This window comes from Leucopleurus acutus, assembly GCF_964270905.1.
Source record: "Leucopleurus acutus genome assembly, chromosome: 1".
Lineage (NCBI taxonomy): Eukaryota > Metazoa > Chordata > Mammalia > Artiodactyla > Delphinidae > Leucopleurus > Leucopleurus acutus.
The window spans coordinates 190,169,896-190,193,186 of NC_139142.1; the positions used below are offsets into that span (position 1 = coordinate 190,169,896).

Here is a 23,291-nt window from a genome sequence, read left to right on the forward strand (position 1 = left end):
ATCCCTATCTTTGACCTTTTTTTGTTTCATTATCTCATTTTTGTGCTTTGTTCGAAGTTTTATTTAGTGTGAAGCAGTTTTGAGAAATATCTTCAAATTGCATTTTTTTTAAAAAATTGTATTTATTTATTTATGGCTGTGTTGGGTCTTTGTTGCTGCGTGCGGGCTTCCTCTAGTTGTGGCGAGCGGGGGCTACTCTTCGTTGCAGTGCATGGGCTTCTCATTGCGGTGCCTTCTCTTGTTGCGCAGCATGGGCTCTAGGTGCGCGGGCTTCAGTAGTTGCGGCTTGTGAACTCTAGAGCATAGGCTCAGTAGTTGTGGCACACGGGCTTAGTTGCTCTGCGGCATGTGGGATCTTCCCGGACCAGGGCTCGAACCCATGACCCCTGCATTGGCAGGCGGATTCTTAACCACTGCGCCGCCAGAGAATTCTGAGAAATATCTTTATGCTGAGTTATATTTATTTGTAGGGTAAGATTTTTGGTTCTCTTATGCACGTTGTGTTCTTTATATTGTTTTGTTTTTGGCTGTGATTTCTTTGCCATGCAACTTTTTTCCCTCTTGCTCATTTTTGTGAGGCTCTTGTAGATATTTGCTCCACTGTAGTTTAGGTAATTTCTTGAATCTCTTCTCACCATTTTTGAGACTAGGGTTTGAGGGCTAAGTATTTTGCCTTTTTCTGACGCCAGCGGGAATGGCAAGGATGCAGTGTAGAAGCTCAGCTGTGGCAGTATAGTTTTTGGTAAAACCTCAGGCTCAGCTTTCTTTTCTAATTTTTGATTAAATGTCTTATACTAGATTTTAATCTCTTAACTGTGTGGGGGTATCTCATACAGTTAAGAATACCCTCTGATTTTATATAATTCACTCCTAGCCTAGATCCTTTACTTCCAAAGAGTAAGTACTCTCTCTTCCTCTAGTTTTTCCTGTTTCTGCCCTGAAGCTTGCACTACTCTTTAGGCAGAGAACAAATTAAGTAGGCAGGAAAACAAAAAGAAAAGATTGCTTCTCTGCAGAATGAGGGGTTTTTGTGATATTCTCAGAATTTTAACTAATTTTGGAAGCAGGATTATTAATAGCTGAATTCTATAGTTCAGTCCAGGGCATTTTCTCCTCTATTTCTGAAGTCTTCTATTTCACTGCTTGCTTGCCAGTTTTTGTTTAATGCATTATTATCTGCCTCTGCCAATCCCCCAGTTTTGGTTGCTGTTTGGTTTGTTGTTTTCACTGGTTTTTGTTTGTTAGATTTTGAATCGTTAACATTGGAAAAATTTGATGTGATTTCAGATCACCATTTTTTAAGCGTTAGGAGTTATTAAATCTAGACACACTCTCCTTACTAGAAATTTAATTTCTAATATTGGGCTTCCTGATGAACTCTTCTTTGCACTTAGTGATGATGAAATTCTTTCCTACATATGAGCAAATCTTTGTTGATAATTTAGAATTTTTCTGGGGAAGTAATAACCTCAAGCCAAATATTGCATTCCTTTTAGAATTCACTTTCTGATTTACCCCCAATATTTCTACCAGTTGTTCAGTGATTGCACGTGTACTTTTCAAACTCTGAGATATCTGATTTCTCTGTGTCTGAAGACATGAACTTATTTCAGGTGTTATCTCTACTGTATTGTACTTTAGTTTTCCTTTAACAGTTAATTTCTTTACCCATTCCAGTTTGAACACTGGAAACATTGGATGTCTCTTAGTTGTTTATCTTGCTCTAAACTTAGGTTAAAAACTCCTGTATCGTCCCTAACTTCTACATGGAAAGTAGTTCATTCTGGAGCTAAAGCTACTTTAAAATGGAAACATTTTCTCTCCCTTCTTTTATATCTTTTCTTCTTTTCCCTACTCTTTCAAATTTCCTTTTTTTTTGTTTCTTGGCTGTGTTGGGTCTTCGTTGCTGCCCGTGGGCTTTCTCTAGTTGCGGTGAGCAGGGGCTACTCTTCATTGTGGTGCATGGGCTTCTCATTGTGGTGGCTTCTCTTGTTGCGGAACACGGGCTCTAGGTGCGCGGGCTTCATTAGTTGTGGTGTGTGGGCTCAGTAGTTGTGGCACATGGGCTTAGTTGCTCCACAGCCTGTGTGATCTTCCCAGACCAGGGATTGAACCCGTGTCCCCTGCGTTGGCAGGTGGATTCTTAACCGCTGCGCCACCAGGGAAGTCCAAATTTCCATTTTATAATTCGTCATCATGGGTAACTTACCTATATTTTTATTTAAATTAAAAAAATATATATATATTTTTAAAGGTTTCAGTTAACTTTCTTGGGAGGTGTAGGTTAAAGTCTATTTTGTGCTTGTTTAAGCCATTCCTTTGTGATCTGTAAAAACAGATCCTTACAGGGCTGTTTAAAGATTAAATGAGATAATATATATATTTGTAAATACAAATTGCTACAATTCTGATTATTTTTATTGTTAATTATACACACTAATATATTTAGGAGTGACACTGGTTGTCCTTACCTATGGTTTTACATAAAAATATTCAGTATTTGTTTATTTCCTTCTGGTTGGTACTCTCTTTTAGCATAAAATTTTATTCACTTATTTATTAAATTTATTTTTTATGGAAATAATATAGTTGATGTAAAGTATATTAGTTTTAGGTGTACTATGTAGTGACTTGATATTTACATACATTATGAAATGATCGCCATAATAAGTCTAGTAACTATCTGTCCCTGTACAAATTTCTTAACAATGTTATTGACCATATTCTTTATGGTGTGTATTATAGCCCCTTTGCTCACTTATTTTATAGCTGGAAGTTTTCTCCCCCACCCTGCTCAGTTTGTTCTCTGCATCTGAGTCTGTTTTTGTTCGGTTTGTTTGTTTTGTTTTTTAGATTCCACATAAAAGGAAGGTCATATGGTACTTGTCTTTCTTAGTCTGACTTATTTAACTTAGTGTAATACTGTCTAAATCCATTCATGTAAAATGGCAAAATTTTATTTTTTTAATGGCTGAGTAATATGACACGCACACTGTCTTCTTTATCCATTTATCTACTGATGGCCGCTTAGATTGCTTCCATATCTTGGCTATTGCAAATAATGCTGCAATGGACATTGTGCATATGTCTTTTTGAATTAGTGTTTTTGTTTTCTTTGGGTAAATACCCAGAAATGAAATTGCTGGATCATATGGCAGTTCTATTTTTAATTTTTTGAGGAATCTTCACATTGTTTTCCATAGTGGCTGCACTAATTTCCAATACCACCGACAGTTCACAAGGGTTCTCTTTTCTCTGCATCCTTGCCAACACTTATAATTTGTTGTCTTTTTGATGATAGCCATTGTGACAGGTGTGACGTGGTATCTTATCGTGGTTCTGATTTACATTTCCCTGATGATTAGTGATATTGAGCATCTTCTCATGTGTCTGTTGGCCATCTGTATGTCTTTTTTGGAAAAATGTCTATTCAGGTCCTCTGCTTATTTATTTTGTTTTATTTTGCGGTACGCGGGCCTCTTACTGTTGTGGCCTCTCCCGTTGCGGAGCACAGGCTCCGGACGCGCAGGCTCAGCGGCCATGGCTCACGGGCCCAGCCGCTCCGCAGCATGTGGGATCTTCCCGGACCGGGGCACGAACCCGTGTTCCCTGCATCAGCAGGTGGACTCTCAACCACTGCACCACCAGGGAAGCCCCCTCTGCTTATTTTTTAATTGGGTTGTTGGTTTTTGGATGTTGATTTGTATGAGTTCTTCGTGTATTTTGGATATTAATCCCTTATCAGATATGTTGTTTGCAAGTATCTTGTCCCATTCAGTAGGTGGCCTTTTCATTTTGTTGCTGGTTTCCTTCACTGTGCAAAAACTTTTCATTCTCAGTTTGATGTCCCTTTTGTTTATTTTTGCTTTTGCTTCCCTTGCCTCAGGAGACATATCTGGAAAGATTCTGCTAAGACCAGTTTCGAAAAGCATGCTGCCCATGTTTTCTTCTGGTTTTATGGTTTCAGGTCTTCTTTTTAAGTCATTTTGAGTTTATTTTTGTATATGGTGTAAGAAAGTAGTCTAGTTTGACTCTTTTGTATGTAGCTGTCCAGTTTTCACAACATCATTTATTGAAGAGGCTGTCTTTTCCTCATTGCATATTCTGGCCTCCTTTGTTACAGATTAACTGACCATGTAAGCATGGGTTTATTTCTGGACTCTCTGTTCTGTCCCGTTGATCTGTGTGTCTGTTTTTGTGCTAGTACCATAGTATTTTGATTACCATAGTTTTGCAGTATAGTTTGAAATCAGGGTCTGTGATACCTCCAGCTTTGTTCTTCTTTCTCAGATTTCTTTGGCTCCTTGCATAAAATTTTAAAGCAGAATTCATATCATAGTAACCATTTCCCCAAATCTTTAAATATTCCTTTAGAACATGCTTTTTAAGTGGCCATTACATGGTTGTATAATAATTTTTCAACCACATCTGTGTCACTGGACATTCAGATTGTTTTCAGGTTTTTTATCATTGCAAATAGTAGCATAATAAACTGTATTTAATCCTTTGTTCACTTCCTAGAGGTGAAATTACTAGATCAGATAAAGTATTCATGGTTTCTAACTCTTACCTTTAAAGTGGTCCTTTGCATTTTTACATTCTCTCAAGTAATGTATGCAGGTACTCATTTCACTGTAACTTGGGCAACATTGGGTCTTATTATAAACAAAAACCCAACAATTTTGATCACTAGGTAATAGAAAAATATTACCATTAAGTTCTCTAGTAGTTGGGTTGCACATTCTTTGTTATTGTTGTTTAGTGACTCAGTTTCTTTTATAAATTGCCCTTTGTACATTGTTTTATGGCATATATATTTTTTCTTACTGATTTATAAAAAATTTAAACAGCACTGAAATACGGAACATATTAACTCACTTCTCAGTTTGTTTTTAGCTTTTTAATGGTTTTTAAATTGATGTAGAAGTATTTTGAATTTGAATAGCTAAAACTGCCTTTTCCATTTCTGATTTTGTTTTTAATCTTATTGGAGTATAGTTGCTTTACAGTGTTATGTTAGTTTCTGCTGTACAACAAAGTGAATCAGCTGTATGTATGCATATATCCCCATATCCCCTCCCTCTTGAGCCTCCCTCCCACCCTCTGTATCCCACCCCTCTAGGTGGTCACAAAGCGCTGAGCTGATCTCCCTGTGCTATGCAGCAGCTTCCCACTAGCTAGCTATTTTACATTTGGTAGTGTATATATGTCAACGCTACTCTCGCACTTGGTCCCAGCTTCCCCTTCCCCCGCTGTGTCCTCAAGTCTGTTCTCTATGTCTGTGTCTTTATTTCTGCTCCACCACTAGGTTCATCAGTACCATTTTTTTAGATTCCTTATATGTGAGTTAGCATACGGTATCCATTTCTGATTTTTTAGTGAGTTTTTTACTCTTAGAAAAAGTCTTTCTTTAAAGTTTTAAAAAATATTTTCTTAAACCTCTTAGATTATTTTAATTTTTATGTAACTATTTAAAGTAATCCATTTGGATTTTGTCTTACTTTGTATGATACTTTCCCCTAAATTATTAACCAGTTATTGTAGTACCATTACTAAATAATTTCAGTCTTTCCTTGCTGATTTGGAATCCCATCTTTGTCATATGCTAAATATTTATATTAATTGAATATTTTCCTGGAATTTCCTTTTGTTCTATTGTTCTATTAAAATCAGCCTATCTTTTTAGTGTGAAAGTCATTAGACTGTGTTGATTCATATCTTACCGGCCAATATTATGAATATAATCTATTGATAGCCTCTTCCACTGAGCATTTGAAATCCTCATCTCAGGATGTATTTCTTGACGTATTACAAAGGACCAAAGTTCTGTGTTATTTCATGATGAGTTCCATACATTCACATTTTCATAGATTTACACATGCATACTTTACTTTTTACTCTCGTGTGCTTTCCAAGATTGTAGAGATTGTTTATCTTGTTCTTATTCAGACTCTTTACATGATGACTGGGATCTAAGGGGGCAAAGGTGAAAGACGTAGAAGACTTCTCAAGGCTCTTCTTGGCTCCAGAACTTGTACATGACATCCTATTACAAAGAATTGGAGGCATGAGTCCTTATGATCTGTCACAGTTAAAATATCTTCATAGTAAGAAAGTTTCCTAAAAAAATCTGAATAAAAACTATTATTGTGTTATTTTACATTTTCTTTTACTAAAGTATTAACATTGCAGTCAAGAGGTATCTAATGTACTTATTAAATCAGGAGTTAAAAGCAAAGAGTGGCAGTACTCTTGGGTATTACAGTAAAACATCTATCCTTAATTTTTATGCTTTTTGTTTTGCTGGTGTGTATTCTCTTTTAGGGCAGAGCCAGTGATATTACTCTTTCATGCGTTGAATAGATTAAGTTCTCCGAATGTTTAAATTTATGAACTATTGCAAATAAGTTGAATTAACTAAATAGTAGTAAACTTCACACCCAGTACTGACTCTTACCTACTGATTCAAACATCTGAGAGTGATTTTGTTAAAAGTTTTTGGTGTTAAATAAGGTTGGGATCCTAATATGTAATTAATTTCTTATTAATTGAATTCCTTTGTTATATTTCAATTCATCAGTTTTAGCAGAGATAACTAATTCATCTATTTTTGGAGTAAACCTCAGAAAGAATTTTTTGCCTGAGTTTCTATGCTCTGTTTTGTAGTTTGTGGGCCATAGAATTTAATGCATGGTGTTGGAGAATCCGACATCATTATGATGTGATAGTGACATGATAGCATGTCAAAGTGCTATGTAAATTTTAAAGTGCTATTTATGAAATGTACGCAACAGTATTTGGTGTTTTTAACGGAAGAAAAAGTTTGTCAGATATAAAAGTAGCAAATAATTGTAGACTTTAGTTGTTTATATATTGTTCTACGTTGGTCAAGGATAAGGGAACTGAAGTCACCTTAAAATAAGTTATACTAGTATTACTATATATTTTAATATATAGTAATGCCATAAGTATATTACTAGTATTGTTTATATATAAAATAATATGATCATGGTTAGAAGTGATTGTTATTTTTGACAAATATTTGTTAACATTGTAAATTACTTAAACACAATTATATAGAAATCTCATCTTTATTATGTATATGTGGGTTATGATTTAAATTTAAATTGGATTTTACTTCTATTCACTTTTAGAAATATAAAGAAAAGGACAAACACAAACAAAAACACAAGAAGCAACCAGAACCATCACCTGCATTGGTTCCTTCCTTGACTGTTACTACAGAAAAAGTAAGTTTTAAGTGTCATATTTTGTTCTACATAATAACTAGTTATGTGCTGACTTTTACCGTTTAACTAGTTATGTGCTGAATTTTGAAAATACTTGAGGAAGTGTCCTGGTTCCTTCTAAGCATTTCCACCTCTCTAACCCTACATCAAGTGCTTTAGGTTTTCTATTCTTAGTCCTTTATTCTATCTTCTGTTTATTCTATGCTGATTTCTGAAGAATGTTAAGTGAGGATAACAAGTGGGGGGCATGATTGAGATGTAAACTTTGGGCTGTGCAGTGGGCTTTGTCCACCTGTGCTTTTGAATTTTGGCTTCATCACTTACAGACCAAGCTCTTAGGTTAATTAACCTCTTTGTAACTCAATTTCATCATTCGTTAAAGTGGGGGAGATAATTGTTGGAATTGAATGAGGTAATGCATATGAAGCAGTTAGAACAATGTCTAGTTCATAGTAAGTATTACTTAGTAAATGTTAAATATTATTAAGATTATAATCATGTGGGTAACAGGAAAACAAGTGGGGATGGTGCTGGGCAGCTGGGACAGAGTAAGAAAGGGAGGTGGGAGGGGTGCAGTAGAAGAGGCCAGGATGAGAGACCAATCACATAAGGCTGTATAAGCCAGTGGAAGGACGTAGTTTTTAGTCTGAGTGTAAAGATAGCCATTAGAGCAGCAGTCCCCAACCTTTTTGGCACCAGGGACTGTTTTTTTTATTTTTTAATTAAGTTATTTATTTATATTTTAATTTTTGGCTGTGTAGGGTCTTCATTTCTGTGGGAGGGCTTTCTCTAGTTGCGGCAAGTGGGGGCCACTCTTCATCGTGGTGTGCGGGCCTCTCACTGTCGCGGCCTCTCTTGTTGCGGAGCACAGGCTCCAGATGCGCAGGCTCAGTAGTTGTGGCTCACGGGCCTGGTTGCTCCGCGGCATGTGGGATCTTCCCAGACCAGGGCACAAACCCGTGTCCCCTGCATTGGCAGGCAGATTCTCAACCACTGCGCCACCAGGGAAGCCCCAGGGACTGGTCTTGTGGAAGATAATTTTTCCACAGATGGGGGGTGGTGGGGTGATGGTTTCAGCACGATTGAAGCGCATTAAGTTTATTGTGCACTTTATTACTGTTATTATTACATTGTAATATATAGTGAAGTAAGTATACAACTCACCATAATGCAGAATCAGTGCGAGCCCTGAGCTAGTTTTCACTTGCCACTAACTGATAGGGTTTTGATAGGAGTCTGCAAGCGATTGATTTATTATGGTCTCTGCAGTCAAACCTCTCTGATAATGATAATCTGTATTTGCAGCCCGCTCCCCAGTGCTAGCATCACCACCTCATCTCCCCCTCAGATCATCAGGCATTAGATTCTCATAAGGAGCACGCAAGCTAGATCCCTCGCGTGTGCAGTTCACCGTAGGGTTTGCGCTCCTATGAGAATCTAATGCCGCTGCTGATCACAGGAGGCGGAGCTCAGGCAGTAACGTGAGCAGTGGAGAGCGGCTGTAAATATAGATGAAGCATCGCTTGCTCGCCTGCCACTCACCTCCTGCTGTGCAGCCCGGTTCCTAACAGGCCACGGACTGGTACCAGCCCGGGAATTGGGGACCCCTCCGTTAAAGAGTTCTGATCTGAGATGTAACATGGTGTTACTTAAGTTTTGTAAGAACCTGTGGCTGCTTTGTTGTAAATGGACTATAGAGAGTCAAGAATGAAAGGAGGGAGGCCATTAGGAGGTTATTGCAATAATCCAGAAAGGGATGGTGGTGACACTGGGGGGTGGTGAAAGGTGATCAGGTTATGAATACATTCAAAAGTAGAACCCACGTAACTTTCTTATAGATAAAAAGTGTAAGAGAAAGAGGATCCAAAGATGATTCCAAAGATGTTAGCCCACATAACTAGAAGGAATGGAACTGCTGTTGACAAAGATGTGAAAGACTGTGGGTGTGGTAGGTTTAGGGGAAGAAGAGGAATTCAGTTTTGGGTATGGTATTTGTTCTTTTTAAAATTTTTTAAAATTGAAGTATAGTTGATTTACAGTGTTGTGTTAATTTTTTCTGTATAGCAGAGTGACACAGCCATACATATATACATATTTTTTTTCATATTCTTTTCCATTATGGCTTATCACAGGATACTGAATATAGTTCCTTGTGCTGTACAGTAGGACCTTGTTATTTATCCATCCTATATATAATGGGTTGTATCTACTAATCTCCAAACTTCCAATTCTTTCCTCCTCCACATCCCTGCCCCATGGCAACCACAAGTCTGTTCTCTATGTCTGTGAGTCTCTTTCTGTTTCATAGATATGTTCATTTGTGTCGTATTTTAGATTCCACATATAAGTGATATCATCTGATATTTGTCTTTCTCTTTCTGACTTTTTTCGCTTAGTATGATAATCTCTAGGTCCATCCATGCTGCTGCAAATGGCATTATTTCATTCTTTTTAATGGCTGGGCAATATTCTGTGTGTGTGTGTGTGTGTGTGTGTGTGTGTGTGTGTGTTTGTGTTTAGGGTTGTCCAAAAAGTTCGTTGGGGTTTTCCTGTAAAATCTTACGGAAAAACCGGAACAAACTTTTTGGCCAACCCAGTATATACCACGTTTTTTTATCCATTTGTCTGTTGATGGACATTTAGGTTGCTTCCATGTCTTGGCTATTGTAAATAGTGCTGCTATAAACATAACGGTGCATGTAGCTTTTCGAATTATAGTTTTGTCTGGGTATATGCCCAGGAGTGGGATTGCTGGATCATATGGCAACTCTAGTTTTTGAGGAACCTCCATACTGTTTTCCATAGTGGCTGCACCAATTTACATTCCCACCAACAGTATAAGAGTGTTCCCTTTTCTCCACACCCTCTCCAGCATTTGTTGTTTGTAGACTTTTTAATGGTGGCCCCTCTGACTGGTGTGAAGTGGTACCTCATTGTAGTTTTGAGTTGCATTTCTCTAATAATTAGCGATGAGTATCTTGCAAAAGTGGTTCTAGAGGGAACATAACATAATAAAAGCTATTTAAAACAGAGCCACAGCGAATGTAATACTCAGCGTTGAAAAGCTGAAAGCATTCCTGCCCAAAACAAGACAAGGATGCCCACTCTCACCGCTTCTCTTCAGCATAATATTGGAAGTTTTAGCCACAACAATGAGACAAGAAAAAGAAATAAAGGTATTCAAACTGGTAGGGAAGAGGTAAAGTTGTCATATACACAAATGATATGATGCTATATGTAGAAAACCCTGAAGACTCCACACAAAAACTGATGAACGAATTTAGCAAGGTAACAGTATACAAGATTAACATACAGGAATCAGTTGCATTCCTTTACAGTAACAGTGAAATAACAGAACAGGAATGCAAGCAAACAATCCCTTTTAAAATTGCTTCAAAAAAAAAAAAAGAAACTTAGGAGTGAACCTTACCAAGGAGGTAAAAGACTTATATGCTGAGAACTACAAAACCTTAATAAAGGAAACTGAAGATGATTCAAAGTAATGGAAAGATATCCCCTGCTCTTGGATTGGAAGAATTAATATTGTTAAAATGGCCGTACTACCCAAAGCTATCTATAGATTTAATGTGATCCCTATCAAATTACCCATGACATTTTTCACAGAAGTAGAACAAATAATCAGAAAATTTATATGGAAACTTTATAAAAGACCCAGAATTGCCAAAACAATCCTGAGGAAAAAGGACAAGGCAGGAGTTATGACTCTCCCAGACTTCAGACAATACTACAAAGCTACAGTAATCAAAACAGTATGGTATTGATACAAAAACAGGTCAGTGGAACAGAATAAAGAGCTCAGAAATAAACCCACACACCTATCTATGGGCAGCCTTCGACAAAGGACGCAAGAATATACAATGGTAAAAGACAGTCCCTTCAGCAAGTGTGTTGGGAAAGTTGGACAGCTGTATGTCAGTCAGTGAAGTTAGAACACACCCTTACACCATACACAAAAGTAAACTCAAAATGCTTAAAGACTTAAATATAAGACAGGACACCATAAAACTCCTAGAAGAGGACACAGGCAAAACATTCTCTGAAATAAATCGTAGCAGTGTTTTTTTAGGTCAGTCTCCCCAGGCGATAAAAATAAAAGCAAAAATAAACAAATGGGACCTAAATAAACTTATAAGCTTTTGCACAGCAAAGGAGACCATAAACAAAACAAAAAGACAACCTACGGACTTGGAGAAAATATTTGCAAATGATGCGACCAACAAGGGCTTAATTTCCAAAATATACGAACAGCTCATACAATTCAACAGCAACAAAAAAAGCCTGGGATTTCCCTGTTGGTCCAGTGGTTAAGACTCCATGCTGCCAATGCAGGGGCCCTGGCTTTGATTCCTGGTCAGGGAACTGTATCCTGCATGCTGCAACTAAAGATCCCACACACTGCAATGAAGATTCCGCACTCGGCAGCAAAGATCCTGTGTGCCTCAAATAAGACCCAAGATACAACTAAGCTTATACTTTTCCAAATTCTGCTCTAAGGGATTGATAATAACTGTAACAGTGAGACCTAGTGAGTGATAAGGCCTGATGTTTTGAGGTTTTATACCTGGAGGGCTTTAGAGAGAGAGAGGGGTTTAGAATCAGCATGGAAGAGCAAGAGAACCCAGCCCACCTGCATAGCCAGTAAAACCAGAGTAGAGTAGCTGGAGTAGAGTATCCATTACTTGAAGTAGCTGTGAGGTAAACAGGGTGTTCAGGGTGACCCCTGATTTTCTTAGAGCAAGAATCTGCAGGGAATATTCTGAGAAAAGGTTGAGCTTATTTATTTTTTAATATTTATTTATTTATTTGGCTGTGCCATGTCTTAGTTGCGGCATGTGGGAATCTAGTTCTCTGACCAGGGATTGAACCTGGGCCCCCCGCATTGGGAGTGTGGAGTCTTAACCACTGGACCACCATGGCAGTCCCAAGGTTGAGTTTAATATAGCAGCTTTTCTTGATCATTCTGAGTTCCAGAGAGAACAGTGGAAGGGTTTCAGCTGTTGAAGAGGGAGCAGCGGGGGTGTGTGGACAAAATGTTCATGGCTGAGTGGGAAAGACGGAGGAGAGGATTAAACTGGATTCTGGGCTTTCTGTTAGTGAGTGGCAAAGAGGCAGGTGAGGATTGACCTGGAGTCTGTCTTTTGGTAAAGTCGTAATCAGATTAACCCTTGGAGATTGAAGGAAAATAATCTGGTGAGGCCTTGAGTATGTATGTATGTATGTATGTATGTATGTATGTATGTATGGCTGTGTTCAGTCTTCGTTGCGGTGTGCGGGCTTCTCATTGTGGTGGCTTCTCTTGTTGTGGGGCACGGGCTCTAGGCACATGGGCTTCAGTAGTTGCAGCCCATGGGCTCAGTAGTTGTGGCTCACGGGCTTAGTTGCTCCGCAGCGTGTGGAATCTTCCCGGACCAGGGATCGAACCCGTGTCCCCTGCATTGGCAGGCGGATTCTTAACCACTGCGCCGCCAGGGAAGCCCAGGCCTTGAGTATTTGAAAGGGGCAGGTAGTGTGGGCTCCTTCTTGACCTGGTGGTTGGATGGTAGAGGATTTGAGCCATAGATTCCTTTTAGGAGGAGAGTGTTCCTTTACTGTTGGTGCACCACACTTTTTATTACCTTCTATTGATGGAAACATAGGACTATATCAAGGAATGTAAGGCTGAGTTTTATTTTGATCTTCAAGGCTCCTTTTAGATCCCATGGTTAAAATTTGTAGAGCACATTTGGGCTTCCCTGGTGGCACAGAGGTTGAGAGTCCGCCTGCCGATGCAGGGGACGCAGGTTCGTGCCCCGGTCCGGGAAGATCCCATATGCCACAGAGCAGCTGGACCCGTGAGCCATGGCTGCTGAGCCTGTGCGTCCGGAGCCTGTGCTCCGCAGCCGGGGAGGCCACAACAGTGAGAGGCCCGCGTACCACACACAAAAAAATAATAATAAAATTGTAGAGCACATTTAAATTGAGTCACTGGGAAGTTTAATTTACTATTGCAGTTTTTAAATACCTGTACTATATAGCCAGTTTTTTTTTGTTTGTTTGTTTGTTTGTTTTTTTGTGGTACGCGGACCTCTCACTGCCGTGGCCTCTCCCGTTGCAGAGCACAGGCTCCGGACGCGTAGGCTCAGCGGCCATGGCTCACGGGCCCAGCCGCTCCGCGGCATGTGGGATCTTCCCAGACCGGGGCACAAACCTGCGTCCCCTGCATCGGCAGGCGGACTCTCAACCACTGCGCCACCAGGGAAGCCCTATAGCCAGTTTTGATTGTACAGTTTTGAACCTTGCAATTGTCATTTCTTACACCTTAAGGCAAAATTCCATTTTGTTTATTTCTTTATTAACTTAGAATCGACTCTGCTGGTCTTAGAATTTTTAATTATACTTTATGTATAATTTTTAACCCTTTTTTGACTCTAAACATTTTTCAGGCTAGAAATTAGCAGCAAGTAAATGCCTTGATGTCATGTCAATGTGATGTCACTGTAATCCTTTAAATACTGCAACGTTAATTTATCAATATAATATTTTCACATAAATCCTTGATAACCATGGTAGTGTACTACTGGTGATACATAGATATATAAAAGTCACTAGGAACAGAGTAGGATTTTCATATTAATCATTAAGATTGTATATGTAAGTGTCCTTCCTGGAAAACATAGCTTGTTGTTTCTGTCATTGGGAGGTTTAGGTTTTTAGGTATAAAGGGATTAGATGGAACAGATGGGATTAGATTCTGCAGAGACTTGAATTAAGGGAATCCTTTAATATAATACATCAAGTTGAGAAAGCAGAAAAGGAGGCTCACCTTGTGTTTGTAGGACAGCATGGTCGCTTCCCCTGATTTCCTCAGTTTGGTCTTTCTGAGCACTTCAAATCTGTTTCCTTCTTTCCATAGTGTTAGTAGAAGGGTGTATTGCCAAGGAAGGATAAGAGAAGAAAGTCTTAGCTCTTTACCTTGTGCCAATTTGTTTGGTGTCAGTGTTATTTTTCTGAAAAAAATATTTGAATGAGGGAAAGCCATAGTTAAGTTCTGTTTTCTTGTATCTCTTGGCCTTTCAGTAAGTATAACTTTTAAATAAAACTGTTAAAGTTTATACTGTTTTTCTAAGATTTTTTGATAGTAGAACAAACATTTTTCTGTAAAGTAGGTTAATTGATTTCTTAATGTTTAAAAACTTCTAATATGCTTCTTTAAAGATTAACTTTTAAAGAAATCTGTAGAAGTTTTAACTTACTAAGAAATCCAGGTGTAGATTTATCCACTGTGTGTTTTTAGTATATGTCAATCTCTGTTCTTTTCTTGTGTTATTCAGCAACACAGCACCCTTGAATGCTAATCATGCTTAAACAAATTTTTTTGGAGACTTAATTTTTAAGGAAATACACACACATACACAATAATCTTACAATAATAAAAGTATTCAAAATTTTATTGTATCAAATACATTGGAGCTTCTGTTAGCTTTCTTGAGGTAAAATTGACATACAATAAATTGCACATATTTGAAGTGGAAAATTCCATAAATTTGTGAATTGATTTGCTAAATGATTAGCAAAAGTTTCCTTGTGATGTAGTGTAATGCCCTTCTTGCCTTCACACGACTGCCCTTGCCCTGGCAACTATTGTGTTTTCTGTCACTGTAAATTAGTTTGAATTTTCTAGAATTTTAAAAATGGAAACATACAGTGTGTACACTTCTTTATCTGACTTCTTTCACTCAGCATAATTATTTTGAGACTCATCCATATTGTGTGTATGAAGAGTTCATTCCCTTTTATTCCTGACTAGTATTCTGTTTTATGGGCTTACCATAATTTGTTAATCCATTTAACAATTGATGGACATTCAGGTTGTTTCCAGTTTTGGGCTATTAAAAATAAAGCTGCTAGGAACATTGTACAATATTTGTATGGGCATGCACTTTAATTTTTCTTGCATAAATACCAAGGAGCAGAATAGCTGGGTCACATGGTAGGTATGTCCTTAATTATTTAAGACAGTGTCAAACTATCTTCCAAAGTGGTTATACCATTTAACAATTCTACCATCAGTGTACGAGAGTTCTTGTTCCTCTACGTTCTCTGCAACACTTGGTATAATCAGTTGTTTTAATTTTAGCCATTCTAGTTAGGTACGTATCAGTTTCTCATTGTGGTTTTGATTTGCATTTCCTTAATGACCTAAATTATGTTAAACATCTTTTCATGTGAATAGTTTCCATTTATTTATTTTTTCCTTTTTATTGGTTTGTTTGTTTTCTTATTACTGAGTTTTGTGAGACATTATATGTTCTGATGCAAATCCTTTATCAGATATATGTTTTCTTTTAGAAGTTTTATATTTTTATGTTTTACATTTAGGTCGATGATCCTTTTTGAGTTAATTTTTGCATATGATGTGAGTTACACATCAAAATCCACTTATTTGAATACTGATATTCAGTTTTTCCTGAGCCATTTGTGGAACAGACTGCCCTTTCTCCACTGAATTACCTTTACTCCCATTTGTATAAAAACAGTTGACCATATATGTATCGGTCTATTTCTGGACTCTGTTCTGTTCCATACCACACAATCTTGATTACTGTGGCTTTATAATGACGCTTGAGGTCAGATAGGGTCCACTTCCAACTTTGTTCTCTTTCAGTTGTTTGATCTGTTCTAGGTTCTCTGCATTTTTATATGAATTTTAGAATTGTCAATTTATAGAAATAAAACTACTGGTATTTTGACTTGAACTGTAATGAATCTTCAAATTGTTTTGGGGGATAATTGATCCCTCAATAACATTGAGTCTTCTAACCTGTGAACGTGTGTGTGTGTGTGTGTGTGTGTGTGTGTGTGTGTGTGTGTGTACCCAACATCATCTTTATCCATTCATCTGCCAGTGCACATTTAGGTTGTTTCCATGTCTTGGCTATTGTAAACAGTGCTGCAGTGAACATTGGCGTGCATGTATACTTTTGAACCAAGTTTTTCTCCAGATATATGCCCCGAAGTGGGATTGCTGGATCATATGGTAGCTCTATTTTTAAGGAATCTCCGTACTGTTTTCGGTAGTGGTTGCACCAAGTTACATTCCCACTGACAGTGTAGGAGGGTTCCCTTTTCTCCACGCCCTCTCCAGCATTTATTATTTGTAGACTCTTTGATAGCCATTCTGACTGGTGTGAGGTGATACTTTGTTGTGGTTTTGATTTGCATTTCTCTAATAATTAGCAGTGTTGAGCATCTTTTCATGTGCCTTTGGGCCGTCTGTATGTCTTCTTTGGAGAAATGTCTGTTTAGGTCTTCTGCCCATTTTTTGATTATGTTGTTGTTTTTCTGACATTGAGTTGTATGAACTGTTTGTATATTTTGGAAATTAAGCCCTTGTTGGTTGCATCATTTGCAAACATTTTCTCCCAGTCTGTAGGTTTTTTTTGGTTTTGTTGATGGTTTCCTTCACTGTGCAAAAGCTTTTAAGTTTGATTAGGCCCCATTTGTTTATTTTTGCTTTTATTTCTTTTGCCTTGGGAGACTGATCTAAGAAAATATTGTTACGATTTATATCACAGAATGTTTTGCCTGTGTTTTCTGGGAGTTTTATAGTGTTATGTCTTACATTTAGATCTTAAAGCCATTTTGAGTTTATTTTTGTATATGGTGTCAGAGTGTTCTGATTTCATTAATTGACATGAGGGTTTCCCAGCACCCCTTGTTGAAGAGACTGTTTATATATTTTTAATAGAGATATTGATTTTTTTTCCTTTTTAATCTGTTAATATGATGAAGTACGTTGATTTTCCGAGGGTTGATTTTCCAGTGTTGAAAAACCTTGCATTCCTGGGGAAATCCCACTTGGTCTTGATGTATTACCATTTTTATATACTGTTTGATTCTACTTTTAGAAATTTTACAGGAATTTTTGCCTCTGTATTCATGAGGGATATATATATATATATTTTTGTTTGTTTGTTTGTTTTTGTTTTTGCGGTACATGGGCCTCTCACTGCTGTGGCCTCTCCCGTCGCGGAACACAGGCTCTGGACGCGCAGGCCCAGCAGCCACGGCCCACGGGCCCAGCCGCTGCATGGCACGTGGGATCCTCCCGGACCGGGGCATGAACCCGCGTCCCCCGCATCAGCAGGCGGACTCTCAACCTCTGCGCCACCAGGGAAGCCGCATGAGGGATATTGACCCATGTTTTCTTACAATATCTTTGGTTTTTTTTTTTTTTTTTTTTGCGGTACGCGGGCCTCTCACTGTTGTGGCCTCTCCCATTGCGGAGCACAGGCTCCGGACGCACAGGCTCAGCGGCCGTGGCTCACGGGCCCAGCCGCTCCGTGGCATGTGGGATCTTCCCGGACCGGGGCACGAACCCACATCCCCTGCATTGGCAGGCAGACTCTCAACCACTGCGCCTCCAGGGAAGCCCCATTGTCTTTGGTTTTGGTGTTAAAAGGAATGCTGACCTTATAGAATGCATTGCAGGTATTCACTCTTGTTTTCTGGAAGAGTTTATGTAAATTTGGTAATATTTCTTAATGTTTAATATTATTCACTTTTTTTTTCTTTCTTTTTGCTGCACTGCACAGCTTGTGGGATTTTAGTTCCCTGACAGGGATTGAACCTGGGTCCTTGGCAGTAAGAGTGCGGAGTCCTGACCACTGGACCACCAGGGAACTCCCGCTAGTATTCTCTTTTAAGGCCATCTGGGCCTAGAGTTTTCTTTAGGGGAACGTTTTCAACTGTAATTTCATTAAAAGAAAATAGATACAGGGCTATATTCAGGTTATCTATTTCTTCTTGAGTGAGCTTTGACAGTCTTTTCTCTTTTTTGTAACCAGGCTGGCTATGAATTTTTATGATCTTAAATTATTACCTTTGGGTTCCAGTGATTTTTCTCTGTTGTTATTATGTTTTATATTTTAGTGATTTCTGTTCTAATTTTATTTTTTCCTTTTAACTATTTGCTTTGGGTTTCTTTTCCTCTTCATTTTCTAATTTATTAAGGTGTAATATGAATTTATTCAAGACTTTTCTTTTCTCTAAAATAGGCAGCTTAAAAAAAACTTTATTTTTTAGAGTGGTTTTAGATTCAGAGAAAAATTGGAAAGTATAGAGATTTCCTATATAACTCCTGACACCTTCCCCCACTGTCAGCATCCCACACCAGAGTGATACATTTGTTACAATCTGTGAACTTCCACTGACACATCATTAAGGCTTAAAATCCACAGTTGGCATTAGGGTTCAGTTTTTTTTTTTTAAACATCTTTATTGGGATATAATTGCTTTACAATGGTGTGTTAGTTTCTGCTTTATAACAAAGTGAATCAGTTATACATATACATATGTTCCCATATCTCTTACCTCTTGCATCTCCTTCCCTCCCATTTCTCTAGGAGGTGGGTCAAAAAGGATCTTGCTGTGATTTATGTCATAGAGTGTTCTGCCTATGTTTTCCTCTAAGAGTTTGATAGTGTCTGGCCTTACATTTAGGTCTTTAATCCATTTTGAGCTTATTTTTGTGTATGGTGTTAGGGAGTGACCTAATCTCATACTTTTACATGTACCTGTCCAGTTTTCTCAGCACCACTTATTGAAGAGGCTGTCCTTTCTCCACTGTACATTTCTGCCTCCTTTATCAAAGATAAGGTGACCGTATGTGGTGGGTTTATCTCTGGGGTTTCTATCCTGTTCCATTGATCTATCTCTCTGTTTTTGTGCCAGTACCATACTGTCTTGATTACTGTAGCTTTGTAGTATAGTCTGAAGTCAGGAAGCCTGATTCCTCCAGCTCGGTTTTTCGTTCTCAAGATTGCTTTGGCTATTCGGGGTGTTTTGTGTTTGCATACAAATTGTGAAATTTTTTGTCCTAGTTCTGTGAAAAATGCCAGTGGTAGTTTGATAGGGATTGCATTGAATCTGTAGATTGCTTTGGGTAGTAGAGTCATTTTCACAATGTTGATTCTTCCAATCCAAGAACATGGTACATCTCTCCATCTATTTGTATCATCTTTAATTTCTTTCATCAGTGTCTTATAATTATCTGCATACAGGTCTTTTGTCTCCTTAGGTAGGTTTATTCCTAGGTATTTTATTCTTTTGGTTGAAATGGTAAATGGGAGTGTTTTCTTGATTTCACTTTAAGATTTTTTCATCATTAGTGTATAGGAATGCAAGAGATTTCTGTGCATTAATTTTGTATCCCACTACTTTACCAAATTCATTGATTAACTCTAGTAGTTTTCTGGTAGCATCTTTAGGATTCTCTATATATAGTATCATGTCATCTGCAAACAGTGACAGCTTTACTACTTCTTTTCCGATTTGGATTCCTTTTATTTCCTTTTCTTCTAAGATTGCTGTGGCTAAAACTTCCAAAACTTTGTTGAATAAGAGTGGTGAGAGTGGGCAACCTTGTCTTGTTCCTGATCTTAGTGGAAATGCTTTCAGTTTTTCACCATTGAGGATGATGTTGGCTGTGGGTTTGCCATATATGGCCTTTATTATGTTGAGGAAAGTTCCCTCTATGCCTACTTTCGGCAGGGTTTTTATCATAAATGGGTGTTGAATTTTGTCGAAAGCTTTCTCTGCATCTATTGAGATGACCATATGGTTTTTCTCCTTCAATTTGTTAATGTGGTGTATCACATTGATTTGCGTATATTGAAGAATCCTTGCATTCCTGGAATAAACCCCACTTGATCATGGTGTATGATCCTTTTAATGTGCTGTTGGATCTGTTTGCTAGTATTTTGTTGAGGATTTTTGCATCTATATTCAACAGTGATATTGGCCTGTAGTTTTCTTTCTTTGTGACAGCCTTGTCTGATTTTGGTATCAGGGTGATGGTGGCCTTGTAGAATGAGTTTGGGAGTGTTCCTCCCTCTGCTATATTTTGGAAGAGTTTGAGAAGGATAGGTGTTAGCTCTTCTCTAAATGTTTGAAAGAATTCACCTGTGAAGCCATCTGGTCCTGGGCTTTTGTTTGTTGGAAGATTTTTAATCACAGTTTCAATTTCAGTGCTTGTGATTGGTCTGTTCATATTTTCTATTTCTTCCTGATTCAGTCTTGGCAGGTTGTGCATTTCTAAGAATTTGTCCATTTCTTCCAGGTTGTCCATTTTATTGGCATATAGTTGCTTGTAGTAATCCCTCATGATCCTTTGTATTTCTGCAGTGTCAGTTGTTACTTCTCCTTTTTCATTTCTAATTCTATTGATTTGAGTCTTCTCCCTTCTTTTCTTGATGAGTCTGGCTAATGGTTTATCAATTTTGTTTATCTTCTCAAAGAACCAGCTTTTAGTTTTATTGATCTTTGCTACCATTTCCTTCACTTCCTTTTCATTTATTTCTGATCTGATCTTTATGATTTCTTTCCTTCTGCTAACTTTGGGGTTTTTTTTGGTTCTTCTTTCTCTAATTGCTTTAGGTGTAAGGTTAGGTTGTTTATTTGAGATGTTTCTTGTTTCCTGAGGTAGGATTTTATTGCTATAAACTTCCCTCTTAGAACTGCTTTTGCCACATCCCATAGGTTTTGGGTCGTTGTGTTTTCATTGTCATTTGTTTCTAGGTATTTTTTGATTTCCTCTTTGATTTCTTCAGTGATCTCCTGGTTATTTAGTAGTATATTGTTTAGCCTCCATGTGTTTTTATTTTTTACAGATTTTTTTTCTGTAATTGATATCTAGTCTCATAGCGTTGTGGTCGGAATAGATACTTGATACGATTTCAATTTTCTTAAATTTACCAAGGGTTGATTTGTGACCCAAGATATGATCTAGCCTGCAGAATGTTCCATGAGCTCTTGAGAAGAAAGTGTATTCTGTTGTTTTTAGATGGAATGTCCTATAAATATCAATTAAGTCCATCTTGTGTAACATATCATTTAAAGCTTGTGTTTGTTTATTTTCATTTTGGATGATCTGTCCATTGGTGAAAGTGGGGTGTTAAATTCCCCTCTTTTTATCCTGTTACTGTCAATTTCCCCTTTTATGGCTGTTAGCATTTGCCTTATGTATTGAGGTGCTCCTATGTTGGGTGCATAAATACTTACAATTGTTACGTTTTCTTCTTGGATTGATCCCTTGATCATTATGTAGTGTCCTTCTTTGTCGCTTGTAGTAGTCTTTATTTTAGTCTATTTAGCCTGATACGAGAATCGCTACTCCAGCTTTCTTTTGATTTCCATTTGCACAGAATATCTTTTTCCACCCCCTCACTTTCAGTCTGTACGTGTCCCTAGGTCTGAAGTGGGTCTCATGTAGACAGCATATGTACAGGTCTTATTTTTGTATCCATTCAGCCAGTCTATGTCTTTTTGTTGGAGCATTTAATCCATTTACATTTAAGGTAGTTATGGGTATGTATGTTCCTATGACCATTTTCTTAATTGTTTTGGGTTTGTTTTTGTAGGTCTTTTCCTTCTCTTGTGTTTTCTGTCTGGAGAAGTTCCTTTTGCATTTGTTGTAAAGCTGGTTTTGTGGTGCTGAATTCTCTTAGCTTTTGCTTGTCTGTAAAGGTTTTAATTTCTCCGTCACATCTGAATGAGATCCTTGCTGGGTAGAGTAATCTTGGTTGTAGATTCTTCCCTTTCATCACTTTAAATATGTCCGCCACTCCCCTCTGGCTTGCAGAGTTTCTGCTGAAAGATCAGCTGTTAACCTTATGGGGATTCCCTTGTATGTTATTTTTTTCCCTTACTGCTTTTAATGTTTTTTCTTTGTATTTATTTTTGATAGTTTGATTAATATGTGTCTTGGAATGTTTTTCCTTGTATTTATCCTGTATAGGAGTCTCTGTGCTACCTGGACTTGATTGACTGTTAACTTTCCCATATTAGGGAAATTTTCAACTATAATCTCTTCAAATATTTTCTCAGTCTCTTTCTTTTTCTCTTCTTCTGGGACCCCTGTAATTCGAATGTTGGTGTGTTTAATGTTGTCCCAGAGGTGTCTCAGACTGCCCTCAATTCTGTTCATTATTTTTTCTTTGTTCGGCTCTGTGGTAGTTATTTCCACTACTTTATCTTCCAGGTCACGTATCCGTTCTTCTACCTCAGTTATTCCGCTGTTGATTCCTTCTAGAGAATTTTTAATTTCATTTATGGTGTTGTTCATCATTGTTTTTTGCTCTTTTGTTCTTCTGGGTCCTTGTTAAAGTTTTCTTGTATTTTCTCCATTCTATTTCCAAGATTGTGGATGATCTTTACTTTCATTACTCTTAATTCTTTTTCAGGTAGACTCCCTATTTCCTCTTCATTTCTTTGGTCTGGTGGGTTTTACCTTGCTCCTTCATCTGCTGTGTGTTTCTCTTTTGGGTCTCCTTTTCACAGGCTGCAGGTTCGTAATTCCCGTTGTTTTTGGTGTCTGCCCCCAGTGTGTAAGGTTGGTTCAGTGGGTTATGTAGGCTTCCTCGTGGAGGGGACTGGTGCCTGTGTTATGGTGGATGTGGCTGGATCTTGTCTTTGTGGTTGGCAGGACTGCATCAGGTGTTGTGTTTTGGGTTGTCTGTGACCTTATTATGATTTTAGGCAGCCTCTCTGCTAATGGGTGGGGCTATGTTCCTGTCTTGCTAGTTGTTTGGCATAGGGTGTCTAGCACTGTAGCTTGCTGGTCGCTGAGTGGAGCTGGGTCTTAGCGTTGAGATGGAGGTCTCTGGGAGAGCTTTCACTGTTTGATATTATGTGGAGCCGGGAGGTCTTTGATGGAGCAATGTCCTGAACTTGGCTCTCCCACCTCAGAGGCATCGGCCTGACACCTGTCCAGATCACGAAGACCCTTTCAGCCACACACTCAGAAGAAAAGGGAGGAAAAAAATAATAAAGTTATTAAAATAAAAAAAATATTAAAAATGAAAAAATAAAAAATCATTAAAAAAAGAAAGAAAGAAGAGAGCAACCAAACCAATAAACAAATCCACCAATGATAACAAGCACTAAAAAGTATACTTAAAAAAAAAAAGAAAAACAGACAGAACCCTAGGACAAATGGTAAAAGCAAAGCTATACAGACAGAATCACACAAAGAAGCATCCA

At 38.0% G+C, this 23,291-nt stretch overlaps 1 protein-coding gene across 6 annotated transcripts in view; it reads left to right on the forward strand.

The window, feature by feature from the left end:
* Positions 1-23,291, forward strand: part of MLLT10 (MLLT10 histone lysine methyltransferase DOT1L cofactor) — a 248,288-nt gene that overhangs the window by 131,105 nt on the left and 93,892 nt on the right. For all 6 annotated transcript variants that reach the window (XM_082853775.1, XM_082853770.1, XM_082853772.1 and 3 more), the window contains one exon: positions 7,155-7,250. In XM_082853775.1, the coding sequence (XP_082709901.1) occupies positions 7,155-7,250 (96 nt within the window). The remainder of the gene's footprint in view (positions 1-7,154; positions 7,251-23,291) is intronic.